Source organism: Rhinolophus hipposideros (genome assembly GCF_964194185.1).
Source record: "Rhinolophus hipposideros genome assembly, chromosome: 22".
Classification (NCBI taxonomy): Eukaryota; Metazoa; Chordata; class Mammalia; order Chiroptera; family Rhinolophidae; genus Rhinolophus; species Rhinolophus hipposideros.
Window position 1 is genome coordinate 20,190,633 of NC_138068.1, and position 23,150 is coordinate 20,213,782.

At 42.1% G+C, this 23,150-nt stretch overlaps 1 protein-coding gene across 3 annotated transcripts in view; it reads left to right on the forward strand.

Moving 5' to 3' along the window:
- Nucleotides 1-23,150, forward strand: part of TRPC4AP (transient receptor potential cation channel subfamily C member 4 associated protein) — a 62,613-nt gene that overhangs the window by 32,698 nt on the left and 6,765 nt on the right. For 2 of the 3 annotated variants that reach the window (XR_013992269.1, XM_081033599.1), the window contains exons 8-12: nt 4,837-5,022; nt 13,895-14,061; nt 18,627-18,758; nt 20,500-20,558; nt 22,722-22,823. Coding sequence is in view for 2 of the 3 variants with exons in the window: in XM_081033599.1 (XP_080889725.1) it covers nt 4,837-5,022; nt 13,895-14,061; nt 18,627-18,758; nt 20,500-20,558; nt 22,722-22,823 (646 nt within the window). In the remaining variant the exon portion in view is untranslated. The remainder of the gene's footprint in view (nt 1-4,836; nt 5,023-13,894; nt 14,062-18,626; nt 18,759-20,499; nt 20,559-22,721; nt 22,824-23,150) is intronic. The other variant, XM_081033598.1, reaches the window with a different exon arrangement.

Consider the following 23,150-nt stretch of genomic DNA (forward strand, 5'->3'; position numbering starts at 1 on the left):
CTGTGGCCTTTCTTCTGTACATGTACAAAGAGAGAAACCTGGTGTCTCTTCCTCTTAGTTAATGACACTGGTACTGTTGGATTAGGGCCCCACTCTGTGACCTCCCTAAAGGCCCTGTCTCCAGATACCATCATATTGTAGATTAGGGCTTTCAACATATGAATTGGCCAGGGTGGAGGGGGTTTCCCCGGGGTGGAAGGGAACAGACACAATTCAGTCCATAACAGTTTGGAAAACTGAAGTATGTAGGATGTTGCCAAAACATTTTTGTTTTATTGTAAATATACTCTAACTGTGAGCTAGTTTTCTTGCCCAGCAAAACAATGATTTATCCTATCTTCCTGGAGTTCAGATAATAAAGATGTTAGAGCCCTAACGTTTTGGGATTCTCAGAACTACTACCGTGTTTCCCCGAAAATAAGATGTAGCTGGACTATCAGCTCTAATGCATCTTTTGGAGCAAAAATTAATATGACCCAGCCTTACGTTACTGTAAGACCTGTATAATATAATATACTATATACCGGATCTTATATAATATATTGTAATGTAATGTGATATAACATAATATAATACAATATTGGATCTTATATTAATTTTTGCTCCCAAAGACGCATTAGAGCTGATGGTCCGACTAGGTCTTATTTTCAGGGAAACACGGTAATTGTCCCTTCAATTGATTCAGACTGGAACAAACGATTCCATCTAGGGAGAGAAATCATTCAAGATTTTAGAGATGTAGGTGAAGCCACAGGCCAGATAATTACCGGGTTATAGGTGACACTGAGCTGAGTGGGGCTGTTATGTAACGCATGAGCTAGGATGGAATTCTGAATCATCTCAGAGAGCTGGAAAGCAGGGCCTAAACTGTGAGAAGAGAATTTACAGGAGTATTTGGGAAATAGTGATGTTTTAACAAATAAGAGGAGAGAAGAAAGAGGTCTGCTTTTGCAGAAACTCTTGGAAGTCATGTGTGTTTGAGTTGTCAGCCAGTTTAACATTAACCAACAGTGTGTGAGCGCTACTAATAAGGCTGTGAGAATTACAAAGACTGGACGATGCCGGGCTGCCAGGCCCCTAACACTGTATATAAGTTGGCGAGTATAAGTGAGCCAGTGATTTCTTTGTGGGGGAGGGTAGAGAGGCCATCGCTTTCATCAGCTTTTCAAGAGATGAGTGACTCAACAAAAGCTCAGGAATTTCTGGACTGGGAGTCAGAGTCTCAGAACCCTGAATCCTGGCAGGTCACATCTGAAGGGCTGTGTTAAGTGTGCAGGGTGTGAAGACTGGGTCTTAGGAACTGTCTTGTGAGGAACGGTTAGAGAAACTGGAGCTCTTTACCCTGGAGAAAAGAACTGTGAGTAAAAATCCAGCTTTGTGACGATTTTCATGTAGAATCCAATCTTTTATTTATTTATTTTTCGGGAAAAGGTAATACATATCTAAGGTTTGAAAAAAAATTTGCAAGTTACAAAAGGAATAGCAGGTGTACAAAAGAAAGTTTTTTCCTCTCCCATGGTAACCTATTGACCATTTTCTCATGTGTCCCTCCAGAGATATTCTCTACATATCCAATCATGGGGTAGAGGAGGGGAAGAGAGATTCGCTCCTCCCTATTTGTATTGATGGTAAGGTAAAATACGTACCATTCTGCCCCTGGTTTTGAACTTCATCTTACAAAGCATTCCATTCCAGTACATATGGAATTATCTGATTCCTTTTTACGACTATCTAGTATTCCCATATATGGGCATACCACAGTTTATCTAGTGATGGAAATTTGGTTTGTTTCAAGTCTTTGTTCCTACAAATGACAGCCTTGTGTATAGAGTATGATGTGTGGGATATTTGCCTTTAAACTTTGATAGATGTCGACAAATTATACTTTCAAAGAAATTACTGGTTCATCTTCCCACTCTGTATATCCTTCCCAGTACAGGGCTTTTTAAAACTTCTTGATATTTGTCAAATTGATAAGTAAAAAGTGTTACCTCAAAAAAGACAAAAAACAAAAAAGCTGTCTCAATGTACTTTTTTATTTTTTTTAATTGAGGTGAAAGCCACATAACAAAATGAACCATTTAAACTGAACTTTTCGGTGGCATTTGCCATGTTTCCCCGAAAATAAGACCTACCCATACAATCATCTCTAATGTGTTTTTTGAGCAAAAATTAATATAAGACCTGGTCTTATTTTACTATAAGACCAAATAAAATAAAATATAATATAATATAATAATATAATATTCCAGGTCTTATATTAATTTTTGGTCCAAAAGCCACATTAGAATTGATTGTCTGGCTAGGTCTTATTTTCAAGGAAACAGGGTAGTACATTTAGAATTTTTAAAACCACTATCTCCATCTGGTTCCAAAACAGTTTCATCACTCCAAAAAGAAACCCCATACTCATTAAGCAGTTATTCGCCATTTCCCCAACTCCTGGCAATCACCTGCTTTGTCTGTGGATTACCTATTCTGCATATTACATATAAATGACACCATACAATATGTGACCTTTTGTATCATGTATCATGCTTCTTTCACTTAGCATGATGTTTTTGAGGTTTGTCCATGCTGTACGATGTCAGTATTTTACTCCTTTTTATGGCTGAATAATAATCATCATATGTACGAGTATGTACCACAGTTTGTTCATCCATTCATTTGTTGGCAGACATTCAGGTTGTTTCCACCTTTTGGCTATTGTGAATAGTTGTGTGAACATGTGTGTACATGTATTTGAGCACCTGTTTTCATTTCTTTTGGATACATAACTTAGGAGTGGAATTGCTGGGTCATATGATAATTCCATGTTTAACTTTTAAAATTCCATGTTTAACTAAGGAAAAGTTAATCTGTTGTTTTAGTTCACTTTTTTAATGAGGTTAAACATTATAGTCAGTCACTAATATAGAGAATGGAAAGAGGGCTGAGATTATTTGCCTAGCTCTGTGCTGGTACTGAATTTGTATTTGTATTTGTAATCCTCCTAACTAATTAATTTATTTTTAAGGAATTTTCTTTAATGTATTCTTTTGTATTTTACTTTAAAACTTTTCGTTATGGAAACATATAAAAGTAGAGACATGCACGTATATATGACACATGCAACGGTATAACAACCCTCATTTACCCATCACCTAGCTACAACAATTGTCAGCTGATGGCCTGTCTATCTCTACCCCCATTCTCTCCTCCCTATCTTATTTTGGATTAGTTTGAAGCAAATCCCAGGCATCATAAAATTTCACCTGTATATATTTCAGTGTTTCTACATGATAATGATTCTTTTTAAACATAACTCCATGGGAAAGGGGTTGAGGGGCTGGGTGAAAATGGGAAAGAGATTAAGAAGTACAAGTTGATAGTTACAAAATAGTCACAGTAATGTAAAATACAGCATAGGGAATGTATTCAGTAATATTGTAATAACTATGGATAGTGCCAGGTGTGTACTAGACTGATCAGGGTGGGGATTACTTTGTAAATTATATAAATGTCTAGCCACTATGCTGAAACAAATATCAAATAATAATTGAATTTCAACTGCAATTCAAAATGAATTTTAGAAAAGATAACAAAACAAAACATAGATCTAATACCATATTATACCCTCCCAAATTTATAGTAATATCTTGATATTATGAAATATCTAGGCATTTATTAATTTTTGATTAGGTAATATATTTACATGGTTCAAAACAAAATCTACAAATTCAGAAAGGTGATCATTGAAGAGTTTCCCTTTGTTCCCGTTGGCCTAATTCTCTTTGTCTTTAGCAACCACTGCAGTTTTTCTTTCAGGAAGATTTAACGTACACACATGCAAATATGTACAGACATTAACGTTATTTTAAAGAAGGTTAAATGATGGAGTCAAGATTTGAACCCGGATTTCCCTGCCTTCAGTTTATTATGCTCTCTTAAGTGCTGATCAGAATTTCCATCTTACTCATTATTGTGAGTAAAATGGATTTAGTGGAAACAGGAGCTGGGTGATTATTCAGTTAATAGGAGTTGGGTAATTACTCGGTTTCTAAATTTATCCACCTCCGAGAAAACAGGCTTGTCTTTTTTCTTCCTGCTAATACTTGTTTGTTACAAGAAAATCAAACTATAGATTAGTAGTTTAAAAGAAGCATTTATATCCTCTCCTACACAGGAACAGCCACAGTAAATACCTGGGTACATATCTTTCCATTCTTTATGTGTGTATTATGTGCATATTTTAAAGAAGCAAAGTTTTAAACTTTTTAAGAAAACGGGCTTAAACCAACACAGTTTAATAATTTACTTTTTTCTCTAACGAGTAAATGTAAACATATTTTGGAGTCACTGTGTAAATATGTATGTGTCATCATTATTAGTGTCTGTGTGTTCCATTATTTGGGTACATCATATTTTATCAATGTGCTATTTATGAACATGTAGTAATCGCCACCTTTTTGTTACAGAAACCACACCAGTGAACATCTTTATACAGCTGTCTTTGTATATATAATTGGTTATTTCCTTATGGTAAATTCCCAGAAACGGACTTCTTGGCTCAAAGAAACACAGATTTAAGGCATAAATGTTATTCTAATTTATATTCCCACCAGTAGGTATAAGGAAGCCTGTTTCCCTACATCTGCTAAAATTGAACTTGCTTCTATAGCTGTATTACTATTTTACCTTGGCATGGCATTTCATTCTAAAGGGAAGCTCTGCCTGACGAGCTGCTCTCAGGTTAAAAATTATTCCTGTCATGCAGGTGAGGAGCAGGTTGTTTGTTGAGGGCTTTAGAGCTGGTCTCTGTTTTGAAAATTCCCTTTTTTGTTCTCTCTTCTGCAGCGGCCCTTCTCAGCATCCCCGGCTTTGTTGAACGGCTTTGCAAGCTGGCAACTCGAAAGGTGTCAGAGTCAACGGGCACCGCCAGCTTCCTTCAGGAGTTAGAGGAATGGTACACATGGCTAGACAACGCTTTGGTGCTAGATGCCCTGATGCGAGTGGCTAATGAGGAATCGGAACACAGTCAAGGTACTTGGGGGGGATCTCCTGAGAGGTGGGGTTTTCCCGTGGGTTCCTGGAGCCATTCTTGACCTCTTTTCCAAGGAGGATAAATTGAAACTTTCTCCAGGTAGAATTTTCCTCAGGGCAGTCCTAGATCATAATTGTTAAGATTCTTTTGAATAGCTAGTGGCAGAAACCTCTTTGAGCTCCTGTAAAGTGGACTTGATTGCAGGAAGATGGACTTTGTGGCACTACCCGGGGGACTGTGTGGGGCTAATAACCACAGCATTTTTAGGGACCCGGAGTGCTCCGGCTCGTCTCTCCTTTCGTTAGTTTTCTTTTGTGTCTTCTGATGAGTAGGCTGCCTAGTAAAGGTGTACGTTCCTAGACTCAGCTCCAGCTATCGCGGAGGGACTGTGGTCCATCTTGGATCAGTTGCTCAACCCTGAAGCATTTGACTCTGGCCAGATTGTACAAACCCAGGAATTCTTTCTGTAATCATGCAGATAAAAGTGAAGGGAGGAATTCTGGCAGTGTGCCTGCTTCCCCAGTGAAACTATAAACAAAACCTGTAAAACAACAACAAAAACCGTCCCTGTAAAGTCTGTGGAAATTGTTCTGAGCGTATACAGTAAACGAAATATTTATTTTAAAAAATCTACTAAAACTCAGTAAGAACAGTGAGTCTATGACAGTAGAAGTTATGATTCATGGAAGTTCCACTCTGGGCAGGTGTGGCCAAAGAGACAGGAAAAGACAGGGCTCCCTCAGCTCCCAAAAAAGAGTTTGGTATCTAACGGGGAGGGGCAGGCTGCCAGCTTTATAATCCCCTCCAGCTCCAAGGTGAAGAGGCTAAATTCTTGATTAAGCATAGCTACGAGGTCAGGGACTCCTTCCTTCTTTCTCCCCCAATTTTTTTGAGATATAATTGACATATAACATTGTAAGTTTAATATGTACAGTGTGTTGATTTGATGATACATTTATATATTGCAAAATAATTCCACCACAGCATTAGCCAATACCTCTGTCTCATCACATAATTACCATTTTTTTGTAGTGAGAACATTTAAGATTTACTCTCTCAGCAATATTCACTAAGTATATGATACATCATTAGCTATAGTCACCATGCTGTACATTAAATCCCAGAACTTGTTACTTTTATAACTGGGAGGTTGTACCATTTGACTACTAATCTTCTCATTTCCCCAACCCCAGAGTGGTAACCACCACTCTGCTCTCTGTTTTTCTGAGTTCAGGTTTCTTAGATTTTACCCATGATACGGTATGTATCTTCGTCTGACATAGTTCTAGCATAATGCCAGGGATTCCTTTCCACTGCCCACCTACATTCTACGCTTACATTATGGGAACTCTACCCCAGGCCAGACAGATCAATAACCCTTTTCGCCCTTGACCCAGCTCTCTGGGACAGAGGTTCCACATAGGGAGAGGCAAGCTGAGAAGACTAGAAGCTACCGGCTCTCATAATGGTAGCACCAAGATTTTGCGGGGGGTGGGGTGGGGGTGGGGGGGTAGTTAACATGTGAAAACAGAATGTGGGGTAGTTTGAGCCTAAGGGCATTCTCAAAAACAATATAGAGGTTGGTGGTAAGCAAATAAAAGGAGGCTACTAGCTCTTTTTAATTGAGAACAAAAAGCCAAACTATATGCCAGCTAGTTCAGCAGAGAGAACCAGGGAAAGAGACAGATAAGAAGAGAGCTCTTCTGAAGTAAAAAAACAAAAAAAATCTCAGTCTCAAAAACTACCCCTGTTTGATTTAATTGAATCAGACTTTGGAATAAGGTATGCTTCAAGGCATTGTCAAAAACAGAGCATTCAGCCAACAATTAGGGGAGCCTGACAGCTGAGTTTCATACCAGATGATGTTTCATACCAGCAGAAAGCTTCACAGAAAGATCAGAAAAAGCCAGTCAAAGAGAATCCTGCTAAAACACTGTTATCCAGGGATTTGGGCCACATGCCCAAGGCTGCCCTCTCCCTGAGGCACAACATCAAGTCCTCACCAGTTCTTGGCGAAATAGACTTTACTCAAATGGGCTAGTCAGGTCACTAAACAAATGAACAAGAAAACAACTGCAAGCCCTGAAGGGAAGGAGGGGCCTCAGTATCCAGAGCTGCTACAGTATTTACCTAAAATGCATAGTTTTGTTTTTTTAATTAAAATTTATTGGGGTGACAATGGACAGTAAAATTATATAGGTTTCAAGTGTACAAAATGTCTAGTTTATAATAAAAATCATGAGGCATACAAAGACACTGGAAAGTATTACCCATGCACAGGAGAAAGCAGGCAACAGACCTAAGAGAGCCCAGATACCACTTAATGCAAAATTAAGCCTTAAAGTACAAATAAAGGAATAAAAAAATGCATTAAATATATAGGGGAATAAAAAGTAAAAAAGGCAGAAGTAAATCCAGCTTTGTCAATAATAACATTAAATGTGAATGGGTTAAACAATTCATTCAAAAGACAGCTAGTCATATTGGATTTTTTTAAGGATCCAGTTAGTTACAGGAGACATTAGTTCTAAAGATAGAATTAAGTTAAAAGTAGAGGATAAAAAAAGATGTATCATGCAAAGAGCAACCATAAGAAAGTTGAGGTGGCTGTACTAAAAGAGACTTTAAAAAAAAAGGTATTCAGAGATAAAAATGAGCATTTTATAATAATAAAAGGGTGACTCTATCAAAGAAGGCCAACAGTTATAAACATATATCCATCTAACAGCCCCCCCAAAAAGCAGAAACAAATTTGAAGAGTGAAAGACAATTCAGTCGTAATAGTTGGAGACTTTAATATCTCATTTTCAATAATGGATAGAATAAACAGAAGATCATCAAGGAAATAGAAGACTTAAACAACACTATAAGCCAATTAGACTTAGATATATATAGAACCATCTACCCAACAACTGTTGAATACACGATCTTCTCAAGTGCATATGGAATGCTCCCCAAGGTACACCACATGATAGGCCATAAAAAAAAAGCCTCAGTAAAGTTAAAAGGATTAAAATTGTAAAAAGTGTGTACTTCAGTCACATGGAGTGATATTATAAAGTAACAGCAAAAAGAAATTTGGGAAACTCACAAATACATGGAAATTAAGCAATACACATCTAAATAACTGATGATTCAAAGACAGAATCGCAAAGGAAATTAGAAAGTACTTTGAGATGACTGAAAATGGAGACACAGCATACCAAATGTATAGGATGCAGATAAATAAAGCATGTGTAGCAAGAAATTTATAGCTATAAATGCCTACATTAAAAAAGATGTCAAATCAATAATCTTCTATCTTAAGTCGTTGGAAAAAGAACAAACGATATTCCCAAAGCAAGCAGATGTAAAAAAAAAAAAACAGGATTAGAGTAGAAATTAATGAAATAATAGAGAAATAATTAGAAATAATAGAGAAATAATTAATGAAATAATAGAGAAAATCCGCAAAACCAAGGTTGATTCTTTGCAAAGATCAACAAAATTGACAAACCTTTAGCTACATCGACCAAGCAAAAAAAAAAAAAGATTCAAATTACTAAAATCAGGAATGAAAAATGGTACATTACAACTGACGGTGCAAAGATAAAAGGACTCAAAAGGAATACTATACAAAACAACTGTACGCCAATAAAATAGATAACCTAGGTGAAGTGGACAAATTATAAGACAGACACAAACTATTGCAAACTGACTTAAGAATAGAAAATCCAAACAGACCTATAACATAAAGAGATTGAATTAGTAATGAAAAAATTACTTCAAAAGACCAGCCCTGGCCCACATGGCTTCAGTGGTGAATTCTATCAACTGTTTAAAGAAGAATTAATATCAATATATCCAGACTCTTCCATGAAATAGAAAAAGAAACATTTCTCACCTCATTCTATGAAGCCATTATTACCCTGAGACCAAAGACATTACAAGGAAGTTACAGGCCAGTATCTCATATGACTATAGATGCAGAAATACTCAATAAAATACAAGCAAACCAAATATACAAGGATTGTTTAAAGTGTATATACACAACTAAGTGGAATTTGTGCTAGGTTGGTTCAATATGAAAATCAGTTAATGGAGTATACCACATCAATAGAACAAAGGACAAACTCTATGTGATTGATCTACAAAAAACCCCCAACATCATACTTAATGCCCAAAGACTGAAAGTCTTCCCCCAACTAATATCAGGAACAAGACAAGGATGTCTGTTCTTCCACTTCTATTTAACATTGTACTGGAGGTTCTGTTTGGCAGTTAGGCAAGAAAAAGAAATAAAAGGCATCCAGATTAGGAAAAAGTAAAACTCTATTCACAGATGCCATGATCTTACATATAAGAAAACCTAAGGAATTTACTAAAAAAAATCACTAAACTAATAAGTCCATCAGAGTTTCAGGATGTAAGCTCAATATTCAAAAATCAATTGTATTTCGATGTAATAGTAATGAACAAACCAAAAGTGAAGTTAAGACGATTTCATTTATAAGAACATCAAAAGAATAAAATACTTAGGGATAAATTTAATGAAGAAATGCAAAACTTACACTCAGAAAATTATAAAACGTCATTATTGAATGAAATTAAAGAAGACCTAAATAAATGTAGAGACATGTCATGTTCATGGATCAGATGACTCAGTATTTTTAAGGTAGCGGTACTCCCCTTTTTGAGCTCCAAATTCAACACAATCCCTCTCAAAATCCCAGCTGGCTTCTTTGCAGAGATGCACTAGCTGGTCCTGAAATTCATATGAAAATGCAAGGGTCCCAGAATAGCCAAAATAATCTTGAAAAAGAACAAAATTGAAAGGCTCATACTTCCTAATCTCAAAATTTACGGCAGAATAGCAGTAATCAATATTGAGCTATTGGCATTAAGAGAGACATACGGGTATAATAAGATAGAATTGAGAGTTCAGAAATAAGCCCTCACTTAATACGATCAATTGATTTTCAACAAGAGTTCTAAGAGTTCTATTCAACTGGGGAAACAGTGGTAGTCTTTTCCACAAATAGTGCTGGGCCCATTAGATACCCACATGCAAAAGAATGAAGTTGGAATTCCCTACTTCACATCATATACAAAAATTAACTCAAAAGGCTCAAAGACTTAAATGTCAGAAGTAAACCCTTAGAAGAAAACATAGGGGTAAACTTTCATGACCTTGGATTTGGCAGTCGTTCCTTGGACGACACCTACAGCACAGGCAACCAAATTAAAAATAAATCGAACTTCATTAAAATGAAAACCTTTTGTGCTTCAAAAAACACGATCAAGGACGTGAAAAGACAACCCCCAGAATGAAAGAAAATTTAGGGGGCTGGAGAACATCTTTGTAAGCCATATATCTAATGAGGGACTTGAATCTATAATACATAAAAAGCTCCTACTCAATAATAAAAAGACTACCTACCCATTTCACAGTATGGGCAAAACATCCAAGTAGCTATTTCTTCAAAGAAGATATACAGGTACCCAATAAGTACATGAAAAGATGCTTAAAATCATTAGCCATCAGGGAAATGCGAATTCAAACCACAGTGAGATACCACTTCACACCCATTAGGATGTTTATCATAAAAAGGACGGATAATAAGTGTAGGCAAGGACGAGGAGAAATCAGAACCCTCCTTCCCTGTTGGTGGACATACTAAATGGTTTAGCCGCTTTGGAAAACAGTCTGGCCATTCCTCAAAAGGTTAAGCATAAAGTTATAACACAGAAATTCCATTCCTAGGTATATACCCAAGAGACATGAAAACATGTTTACATAAAACCTTATGCATGAAAGTTCATAGCAACAGATGTATAATATCCAAAACATGGAAACTATCCAAGTGTCCATCAACTGCTGAATGGATAACAGAATGCGGTATATTCATACACTAGAATATTATTCAGCAATTTAAAAATGAAGTACTGATACATGGTACAACCTGGATGAACCTTGAAAACATTGTGGTAAGGGAAAGAGGCCTACAAAAAAACACATGTTGTATCATTCCATTTATACGAAATGTCCTGAATAGGCAAATCCATGAAGACAGCAGGTTAGTGGATGCCTAGGTCTGAGGAGTTTGGTAAGATGGGGAGCGGCTGCTAATGAATACAGGATTTCTTTTGGGGGTGATGAAAATGCTCTGAATATACTAAAAACCACTGAATTGTACACGAAATGAGTGGATTGTATGGTATGTGAATTACAGGTCAAACCTGTTGTTTTTTTAAAAAAAAAAAAAGGAGTAAGAGTATGGCCCCAGAATGCGGTGCAGACGTGGGGAGGGTGGTGACCACTTTAATCGGTTTGGTGGAGGAGAAGACATTTGTAGGCAAGTGCAGGCCTCTTAAATTAGTTTTCCCTTCCTCATCCTTGGGAATTATTTTGTTGCTAAGCTCTGGCAACAAAATATTGCTTTGGGTGCTGCGTTTTTTGAAAATATCTATCCTGGAGAGTTTCTTGGGAGACCTGTGCAAACCAGGCACCAAAGGTTGGCAGTGACTCAGGGAAGAGTCCAAGCTGCCTGTGCCTGTCTTCTCCACAGATGTTTATTACTGAGGAGGGCTTGTGTGCCATATGCTGCACCTGCTCCTTCCAGAGACGTCCTCTCCTGCAGTTCCCCCCGGAGCCCCCGGAGCTAGGTGATGAGGATGCCGAGAATTTCAAGGTCACACAAGTGTGCGGCAGAGGCAGGATTCTACATGAGAGCTCTTCAAATTCTCTCCACAGTTCAGTTGACTCTTAAACTGTTCTGGGTTCTGGGCCAAGGAGTCCCAACATAGAAAGCAAGTAATTATGGCTTTTCTCCCAACCTGCAGGAGAATATACGTTAATAGATAGAATTGTCTCAATTAGATTTTCTCCAGTAAATTTTTCTTAAGTCCTTTGCCCACTGCATCTTTTTTTAAAAATTTTTATTTTATTTATTTTTTGTTTTTTTTTGTATTTTTCATTTTTATTGCCCACTGCATCTTTAGTTCCCATTAAGAGGTTGCAGATTAAAAAGAACCAGTAGCAACCAAACATTGGCAGAACAACTCAGTTTTTTACTTCTGTTTAACATACATGTTGCTTACGTGTGCCAGACATTGTTTTAAGCACTTCCAGTATATTAAATCCTTTAATCTTTGCAACATTGGTAAGAGGTAGGTACTATTACCATTATTCCTATTTTACAGATGAGGATGGAGACTGGAGCATAGTAACATCAACAAATTTACCCAAGGCCACCCAGCTAGTGAGTGGTAGAGCTCAAGTTCAGACCCAGCAGTCTGGCCCCAGAGTCTGAGCTTTTAACTCTGCCACTGCCTCACAGTCATCCTTAATGAAGCATCTGGTCTCTTCCAGAGTTGTGATTTTATATTAGTGAAAATATGGCTGGAAAAATAGTTCCAGTCTGTAGGGCGGAGTAAGTTATGCTCTTACGTCATGATAACAATGTGCAGAAATCAGCATGACTTCTGCAGGCACCTTACCTGATCTGATAACTACTGCTCTGTACCATGAGTTTTTCTGGTCTTTGTAAAAGGCCCCTAGGGCAACAATTCCAAAAGGAGCTGAAAGGACCTGGTAGTTACTGGCATGTCTTTTCATCTTAAAAATGAAGAAAATTGAGGGGATGTAACTCCTAAGGTCTCTTGACTCTGACCAGTGACCTTTTAAAATAATAGGGACCTAAGAGTGAGGCTTCCCAAGAATCAGATGCTGGGCTTTTCTTGTGTTCTCATTCACTCCTCACAAGAACCCTGGCGTCCACTCTGCCACTGCTGTTATTGCCAGGTTACAGAGCAGTCTAAGACCTAGTGAGGAGGTGACTGGCCCCGTGTCACACAGCCAGCAAGTTGTGACTCCAGAGCCCTTAGTCTGTGTCACTTTGCTCTAGCACCTTCTCAGGCCTACACTCCTCTGTGGCATGCATGACCCTCGGAGACTTTTTGTTAACTAGGTAATAGAATAAATGAGATGATTTACTTACAAGTGTCCCATAAATGTTACTTAGCTGCTGCTATTGTTACTAAAAGAAAATTGGGTAAAATGAAAATCTGGTCATGGAGAATGTATTCATCTGTATCACTAGTAGCAGTTGTGATACCCAGTTGCCTTAAAACTAGATGGTTCTTTGAAAAACGGGGGCGGAAATTTTTCTAAAAGGATTCCTCCCAGTCTTTCAGCAGTGCCGCCTCGTGGAATGTAGGCAGAGGGACCAAATACTCAGCCATTTGTGGCCTGAAGAGAGTTTGACACAGTTTGCTTCTAGATATCTGAGCACTTTCTGTGTTTGGCCAGGAGGGTTTGATGGTGGCAGGAGAAAGGAATTACGGGCGGGGAAGGGATGGCTAATGCGTACATTGGCCATGTCAGAATATTTTTAGTGTATGTTCAAGTTGATAAGCTAGAACTACAGTGTCACCTGAAGCTGAACAAGAATGTCCACTACAATTTTATATATATATACATATGTAGTTAAAAGAAGTGGAGGACGGCATTAGGAATAGAGACAGTGGAAATGTAATGGCTGTATGCGATGTCAGAGGGGTAGTGGATGGGGGAGGGGGGTTATCACTCACTGTGTGAGGGACATAAATGATAAATATTTAACTATTACATTGTTTTGTACACCTGAAACTAATTTTAAAAAGTTAAAAAAAAAAAAAAACTACAGTGTCAGTTTTTCTGTTTCTAAGCTTGCTTGGCCTCTGGGGACCTGAGGGGAGCTTTGTAGCTTTCAAAGTTTCTGTCACAGGCTCAGGACCCAGTCCAATGACTCTTATCTCAAGTCTGTTCAGAGCAGGTTTGAGGGGCAGAAACATGTTTCCTCACAAGCAGTGACTCACCGCTGTCTCGCTCTCTCCTGGTGGCTGTCACAGCCTCCATTGTGTTCCCTCCTCCAGGGGCTTCTGAGGAGAATGGCCTGCCTCACACTTCAACTAGGACGCAGCTGCCTCAGTCAATGAAGATTATGCACGAGATCATGTACAAACTGGAAGTGCTCTATGTCCTCTGTGTGCTGCTGATGGGGCGTCAGCGAAACCAGGTGGGCCCCTCACCCATAGCTCAGAATGGGGAGCCAGAAGCAAGTGCTTCCTGGGTGCTTGTGGTGTGCCAGGTGCTCCACTGGGCCCAGCAACGCATTAGGGTTGTTTCCTTTTCTCTGTTTCACACGTAAGGAAACTAGTCTGATTGCAGAGCTTGTAGTCTTTGCACTGCACTTTGCTGTGGGCAGCATTTCTAGGCAAAGCATTGGTGCCAGGGTAGGAGTGGGTGGCTTAGCCATGTTATCTGACCTTGTTGCCTGAAGAATAAAGGGTCATGGACTGGTGAGATGACTGCCCCGTAGACGTACTGCAGAAGCTGAGCCAATCTGATGGGGGCTCGGGGGTGGGCCAGAGCCCAAAGCTGTGTCTGTCAGGTTATGAAAGCTAGGCAGCTAGAGGGGGCTCCAGATGTGCCGGGTTCCCTGAGCCTCGAAGCAGTTCCAGGAGGGAGGAACAAGGGCCCGTCACCTACACAGGGAGAAAGAGAGCTCTCGAAGTCTGTGGCACTCTTCTTCAAGATAGAGAAGTAGCCCTCTCCTCCTAGCTCCTTCATTCTCCTAGGCGTGAAACTAGGCGTGGAGAGGGAGGGAGTCCGGGGAGGCCAGGCTGGGAGCTCAGTAGTTCTGAAGCACCTATTTGTGTCAGACACTGGACTAGCACAACAGCTCTGTATGAGATTGGTGCGATTATGCCCATTTTACAAGTCAGAAGCAATTTGGGTGGGAGTAGCCAGGGAGAAGACTCACGGAAAAGGTAACATCTGCTGTGGATGGCAGTGTCCTGAAGAAAGGGAGCCAGGCATGCCCTCCCCCGAGGCAGCCTTCCAGGCGGAGGGAGCAAGCCCCTGAGGTGGGAGCCTGCCTGGAGGGTTGGGGGACCAGTTAGGAAACTGAGGGATGGACTGGCGTAAGCAGCAAGGGGAAGAGGACTGAGGGGTCGCAGGAGGCCAGATTGCATCGGGCTTTCATCGGCCATTTTGAGGGCTTTGGTGTTTACTCTGAGTGAAAGGGAAGACATCCCTCTGGCTGCTGTGTGAAAAAGGTGACAGCAGCTGGGGCCTGCATGTTGCTGGTGGGAACTGTCAGGAGTGCTTGCACTCATTCTGAATCTATGTTGAAGGTAAAACAGGTAGGATTTGCTGATAGTTTGGATGTAAGCATGAGCGAGAGGAGATGAGGATGACTTCCATAACTCCTCCCGAGGTTTTTTTGGCCTAAACTGGTGGGAGGATGGACTTGCCATTTACTGAGATGGTTCAGACTGGTGGGTAAGGAGTGGAGGAGCAGGCGTAGGGAGGAAGGTGAGGAGTTCAGTTTGAACAAGTTAGGTGTGAGGTGTCAGAATTGGCACCTGGATTAGCTACACCTGGAATGAGGACGGAGGTCAGAACTGCAGGTATAACTTTGGGGTCATCCGCATCAGGTTGGTATTTAAAACTCAGGATCTCACCAGGTAAGATCCCATCCTGATGTCCACAGCATTGGGGCTTCTTCCTGCAACATGGAATACATTTGTTACAAAAAAGAATGTTGTAGTGTCTTACCTGTGTTGCGTGCTCTTACTTTTCTAAGGTACTTTCAGTTACTCATTTGAATTTTCAGGTGCTTGTTAAGTTATACAACAGGTAGTGCCCGCCACCTCCCTTCACTTGGTGCTTGAGAAAACCAGGTAGAAAAGGGCCGTGCTGTCAGTCACCAGGCATCAGTAGGGCCAGGCTCTAAACTCGGCTGCCTTGACTCCTCTGTCCCTTTATCATGACAGTTCCCTGCTTCTTGAGCCTTTCTGTGACCAAGTTTCTGTGAATCACTGTGGTCTTTAGTTGAGCTATGATTACACCGCTGCTTCTTGGGAGGGGCCATCAGCTGGCCTGGGAATCCTGCCTGACCAAGAACCAGTGGCTCACCCTCATTTGCACAGTCGGCATTTACTGAGCTTTTTCCTGCTGTGTGCCAGGAACTGTGGGCACATGGATGCAGAGACCCTGCCCAGACTAGGATAGCAAGGGGAAGGTTTCCTTGGCCAGGTTTCATGAAGGCTCCTCCTTGGAGTGGCCTTGTTATTATGCATTCAGGCCAAGTTCTGTGCGCATTCTTGGCTAAACTGAAATCACTAGACTAGAAACACTCCCCAAATCCATAGATTCCATCCCTTTGATGCTAAAGAATATAATCAGCATAGCAGTCAGTTTTTGTTGAACATCCTACAAGTCAGGCCCTGAGCTTCCCCCACATTGTCTTAGTGAGTCCTTTCAACAGCTCCATTTTCCCTCATTTCCCATCAAGGGACTCAGGCTCCAGGAAGAACGTTGCCCAGAGTCACAGAGCTTGCTCAGCTTCTGGTTTGCTGAGATAAATGCACGCATGTGCTGGGCTAGGAAGGGGCCGGCTTGGGATTAGAACACTTGAGTTAGGGTGCCATCTCCCCCATTGCCTTGCCCAGGTCGGTCCTGCTGAACTTCACCTTCCCCTTGTCAAATGGAAATTAATAAGCACTGGTGCAGTGCTCCGGTCTTTACATATATTTTCTGACCTTTTCCATACAACAACCCTGAGAAGTAGTAATAGCTTCGTTTTATGTAAGAAATTATTTTTAGTAGGTAAATAATTTACAAAGTTCTGTGTGTTAAAAGGTGGTTCTGTATTGAAAGGTATAAATAAGTATCATTGAAGCCTTTCTCCCCTCTTATCCTGAACATTCTGGTTCTTCCATGAACATCTATCAGTTATTAATGTATCCTTTTAGAGACAGTCTATGGTTATAGCAATATATGCCTCTCCTTTTTTAACACAATCAGTAATATAGCATGTACACACTTGCTGTCTTAATATTTTATCTTGGTGAATGTTCAATTTCACTACCTGTAAAAGATCTTGATTCTTTTTTACTGGTGCTACGTACCCCATTGAATGCCATAATTTATGCAAGCATTCCCCATTGAGGGAAATATAGACTGTCTTTTTTATTTTGGGGGGTATTACAAATAATGCTGCCATGAGTAGTTTTGTACCTGTGCCATTTAGTATTCATATGGATCTGCCTGAGAACAAATTTCCTAAAAGTAGGATTGCTGGTCAAAGGGATTATATGCACTTGTAATTTTTAGAGACACTGCAAACTGTCTTCCCTCTCCAGGTAGTACCAATATGCACTCCCATCAGCAGTTGTAGGAGCATGCCTGAGACCCAGCTCACCAACATAGTATTATAAAACTTTTTCTTCTTTGCCATTCTGAAAAAATAAAAACTTAGTTGTGATTTGAATTTCTCTTAATATTAGAGGTGACCCTGAGCACTTTGCATATATTGGAGAACCTCTTATATTTTCTTGTTTGTATCTTCTCTATACCCTGCCTATATTATTTGCCCATTTGTTCTGTATGGTTGGCCTTTTTGTTTGAGATTTGTAGGATTCCATATAGAGGAAATTAGCTTTTTGCCTGTGTATAACACAAGGTTGTCAGTATGATCTCCTTTCGTCATATTTGACTTGTGACTTTGCTTATTATGTTTTACCATGCAGAATCATAAAACGTTTATGTGGTTGAAATCCACGATATTGTCTTGGCTTTTAGGTTTGATGTAGTACTTTAGAAAGTAGTCTTTGTCAGTCTGATTATTTAAAAAAAAAAAAAAAAGCTTTGCATACATTTTTCTAGGACCTTTGAAGTTTCATTTTATTATATTTTTATCTTGCCTCCATTTGAAATTTATTCTACTGTGAAGCATAAAGGGTATTTTTGTTTTAATTATATGCATCGGGAGAAAATAAATGAGAAAGGTTAAGGAACTTGAGTAAGGTTACAAAGTTTGTACATGATGGAGCTAAGAGTCAAACCCAGGGTTATCTGAGTGCAAAACTCGTGGTCTTAAAACAGGAGCTACTGGCCGGCCCGGTGGCTCAGGAGGTTGGAGCTCCGTGCTCCTAACTCTGAAGGCTGCAGGTTCGATTCCCACTTGGGCCAGTGGGCTCTGAACCACAAGGTTGCCGGCTCAATTCGAGTCCCGCAAGGGATGGTGGGCAGCGCCCCCTGCAACTAAGATTGAACACAGCACCGGAGCTGAGCTGCCGCTGAGCTCCCGGATGGCTCAGTTGGTTGGAGCGTGTCCTCTCAACCACAAGGTTGCCAGTTTGACTCCCGCAAGGGATAGAGGGCTATGCCCCCTGCAACTAGCAACGGCAACTGGACCTGGAGCTGAGCTGAGCCGTGCACAACTAAGCCTGAAAGGACAACAACTTGACTTGGAAAAAAGTCCTGGAAGTGCACACTGTTCCCCAATAAAATCCTGTTCCCCTTCCCCAATAAAAAAAAATCTTAAAAAAAAAAAAAAAGAGCTACCGTCCACTGCGGCTCCTAGGATTATTGTGAGGACTAATGAGCAGAGTTCAGAAGTGTATGTGTGTGTAGTGCAGGTAGGGTAGGGTGGCTGGGGCGTTTTCTGTAAATCTCAGCACTCCCTACTGACCTGCGTTGTCGGTCCTAAAGGTTGTTACTGCGTGTGCTTAGCATGAGGCTGCACCTCCCTGCATGTTCGTTTCAGTGCTTTTGCCTTCCTGCCCCATCCAGGTTCACAGGATGATCGCAGAGTTCAAGCTGATCCCCGGGCTGAATAATTTGTTTGACAAGCTGATTTGGAGAAAGCATTCAGCATCTGCCCTTGTCCTCCACGGTCACAACCAGAACTGCGACTGTAGCCCGGTGAGCAAGGGACCCTGGTACAGATGGGCTTTACTTGCCAGGAGTAGTTGTTTCAAGACCTGTTCTTGACCCTTTGAAACCTCATTCTCTGAGAGTAGAGCAGAAACCCAAAGTCATAGCCTACGTTATCCTGTAACTGGAAGCTGCTCTGGGGAAGGATCTGACCCCACCCCTCCACCTCTGCAGGAATCCGTCCTGAGGGCCTCCAGCCAGCTTCCCATTGTATGCCTCAGGGATGGGGGCTTCACGTCCCTCCAGGCAGGGCCCCCCACTCTTTACCTAGCGGTTTTCCTCGTTCTGTCTCTACCGCACTGTAATTGTATCCACTGATAGTTTTGCCTGCAAGAACCACGTACCACCAATGATCTGCATCCAAAAAGGGCTTTAGGATGCTTTACTTTTCTAAGGGTCAGGGGCTCACTTCTACTTTGTCTCTGTCATGGTGCCCTGGAGAGAGCGATGAACTGGGAGTCGAGAGGCCTGTTGTGCCACTCAGCTTGTTGGGAGAGCTTGAACCAGCCACTGAATTTCTGAGCCTCTGCTTCTTGCAAAAGGAAGCTCACACTTCCTTGCATGCTGGTTTCATGGGCCACGCAGAGGTTTGGCCACCAGCATGAGGGGTAAAGTGCTCTGGGTCTTTAAAGTGCCACACAGCTGTCAGGGTCTGATGCCTGGTCTCTGCACTGCATTTTGGGATTTTCCTCAGTGCCTTACCTACCACTTTACCGTTTTTCTCTTTGGCCTTGTCAGATTTGCCTTTTAGCCCATCCACAAGTGAATATATTCTGCATTTCTAGACATTCTATCTGGCTCTTCGTCAAAAACTATGTGGTCTTTATTCATTATGTTAATGTTTTGTTCGCTTTCATTTTACCTCTTTTAATTATTTGTGATACACTTTTTTATGGTTTCTTTCGGATTGCTCATGGGGTACTAATAACTTAAATTTGAGTCTTCAGGCTAAGTTTGGGTGGAGCGTTGCTTCGAGTTCTGTACCGTTGATGGAGATGCCACCTTTAGGGGGCTTGTTTTCCCGCTGAGGACCTGTGTAGCCTGGAAAGTATTTTTACAGCACTTTGCTTTTGTCTGCCAGGTACTTCAGGGGGTACAGGGTCCCAGGGCAAGTTTTCATGTTGAGTGTCTTGGCCCTACTGCTCTGGTAGTAGGCACCCAGGGTGCTGCTTCTCTCGGGGGTCGCTCTCCACCAGCAGCAGTACCCTGGCTGAGACAGGCTTCTTTGCAGCTCCCTGGGCTGGTAGGTGGGGTTTTTCTAACCCTTCTTACACCAAATTTATACACTGGCTTCATGCGGGCCCATGGTTCTGCCTGGTCCCTGCAGGACATTAAAACCCATGCTCTGGCCTAAATAAGTCTCGTTTCCACTTCACCCCCCCACAGCTGCCAGCCGTCAGCGCTTGTGCTTAGTGCTATGAACGCAGTCCTGCATTTCTTATTCCTACGGATTTTCATTTCTTAGGAACTTAGCCTCACATTTAAAAGAATTTCAGTTATTTTTTAATCCAGTATGTTGGGGCGTTTTTGATAGGAAGAGTCCGCATTAGCTTAACCTGCTGTTGGCCAGATGTGGAAGTCAGCAAAGGGTTTTCTGACGAAAGGAGGGTCTTCATTGTGCATGAGGACAGAGGCTCAGAGAAGCCAAGTGACATGGCCAGGCTCTCACCAGAGCGTGGGTTTTCTTCTGGAACATCGTGACTGTGGTTTTAACGACTGTGTGTTTTAGGACATCACCTTGAAGATACAGTTTTTGAGGCTTCTCCAGAGTTTCAGCGACCACCACGAGTAAGTACCAGCTGTCCCTGGAAGGGGAGCTGCTGCGTGTGCTGTGTCCTCCTCTCTGTCCCTCCCATCACTGACCTCCACTCAGGAAGAGGGTCTGGGAGCTGTGTGAGCTGCTGTCACCTCAGTGTCACCCTATGTGGCTGTGCTGCCATGATGCTGTAATAGGAGCTGCCATGTCCAGCCCTTCCTTTATGGCAGACACTGCGCTGAGCTTTCCCTTAGCCCTCACAGCCACCCCAGGAAGTGAGTATGGACATTGCTGGCCGTCAATACACCGCTTAACTGTCTGTCCCTCTGAACCAGGAGTAGACAGCTTGGCTATTCACTGGTGGGCAGGAACCTCAGGTGGGCCGAGTGGACTGAGCATTTGCTTATAGAACATATGGAATATTCTTCACCTGCACAAGGAGATGTGCCCTCTTCCACTTTTCTTGAAACATATTTCTGCCCTCTCATTTTTATCTTTCAACCTTCAATGGAAAATGTACAGGAGAGTGAGTCTGTGCTGTAAAGAAAACAGTGCCGGGAAGGGGTGAATGGCAGCTGACATTTGACATTGGGGAGACAGTGTGATGGGGACCTTGGTGAGTGGGAACACACAGGCAGCCACTACTCAGCACCGGCCAGGTATTAGTATACAGGAAACTAGGCCTACTGTTGAATAGCTCTTGAGTTTTAACTGCAAGGAAAGCCAGAAATTAAGATTAATGTGAAAGGTCCTGATTTTTAAATGTTGGTTTACATTTTTTTCAAACATGTACATTAACAGAACGTGCCTGAGGACAAGTGTGGTCCCAGAGGCCTCCACTTTGCAGCTTTCCTCTGGATCACGTTGACTATTCTCACGTTGAGAGCTTCTCTGTCTGAAGGCCTTAGAGAGGCTCTAGAAAGTATGTAAACCCTCTGAAAAATGGCACCAGTATGTTCTGACTTTTTTTCCGGAGGAAGTCTCTGACTTTCATCAGACTCTTAAGTCTGAGCACTGCTGTGTGCCAGGCACTATGGTAGGCCCTGGCGAGACAATGATGAGTGAAAAACAGCCAGGGCTCCTCCTCTCATGAAGGGTACAGTCCTAGAAGGAAGAGGGCTGTTAATCAGAGAATGATGCCATTGAATGTCCTCGGGAGGAAAGGAGCATGATCCTGGGAGAGAACATCTGACAAGGGGTCCTGACCTGGCTCGAGGGTTAGTAGTAGTAAATTGGGTGAAAAGGAAGCGTGAAAGGGTGAGTGTTCTAGCTAGAAGCCAGGTGTGTGTGGAGGCCCCTCCCTGCAGGAGGAAGCTCGGTGTGTGCAGGAAGGCCAGGATAACCGATGAGGCGAATGCGGGGGCTTGGCCCAGGGGCAGGCTGCAGCGGTGCTTGTGGGCCAGGCCACAGGGCCTTGTGGGTCACAGTCACACACTTGGATTTTATACATTCTAAAGCAGTGCAAAACGGGGAGCATTTTTAACAAAGGACTGACATGATCAAGTTTCTTTTCTGAAGATCACTCTGAGTGCTGTGTATGGAATCATTGCTGTGGAGAGACCATTTAGGAAGCTGGTTCTGTCCACATGACTCGAGTGATGAGAGGCCTGGATGGAAAGGGTGAAGGAGGGAGTTCACAGCTGACTCATGTCTCCTGGCAGGAATAGTGCAGGAAGGCCAGGTTTGAGAAGTGCACACATACCTCGGAGATATTGTGGGTTCCTTTCCGGACCAGCGCAATAAAGCGAGTCCTAATCTTTTTGTTGGTGGAGGGTCTTGCCTTCAGTTTGTTAAAAATGCAACCTCTGTGACGCACAATAAGGTGAAGCGCAATAAAACAACGCGTGCCTTTAGAATGACGAGTTTCATTTGTACATGCTAAGTGGAAGTGCCTTTGAGAAATCAAGTAGCAGTGTTTAGTGGCAAAAGAAAGGCCCGAGATGCTCAGGGAAGGGGCCTAGTTAGTGAATGTGGCAGGCAGGGAGGCGGGGCATGGGGCCAGGGAGATTCCATAGCCTGAGAGACCATGCCCTCCCCCTCCCCCCAGAATGCTGGTTCAGGGTTACGAGGTACTGGGAGAGGATACCTGGGGGATTCTCATCCTCCATCTCCATAGGAAATGGGCAGGAAATAGCCCAATGCTGACCTGGCATTCCCAGTTCTGTCCATAACCCCCTCCAACCCATTTGTTTCAGGAACAAGTACCTGCTGCTCAACAACCAGGAGCTGAACGAACTCAGTGCCATCTCCCTCAAGGCCAACATCCCCGAGGTGGAAGCCGTCCTCAACACTGACAGGTGAGCGTGGAGGGGTGCAGCTTCAGCCCCCCTTCCTGGCTGCCTGTGTGCCCGGGGTGCACACTTGTCCTTTCTCACTTGCATGTAGCTACAATGTCCTGAGGGCTCCTGTGCAAGGCACTGTCCTTCCATCACCTGCATTATCTCATTGGAGTCCTACAGTGGCCCTAGGAGGAAAGTGCCATCATCATCACCACTTTACTCATGGGGGAACGGGCTCGGAGAGGTCACATGCCAAAGATCATGGGCGCTCTGCCCCCTCCCCTTGTCTCTCACCTTTGCTGACATCTGCCTTTCTTACATGTGGCAGTTGCAGCCACGCAGGAC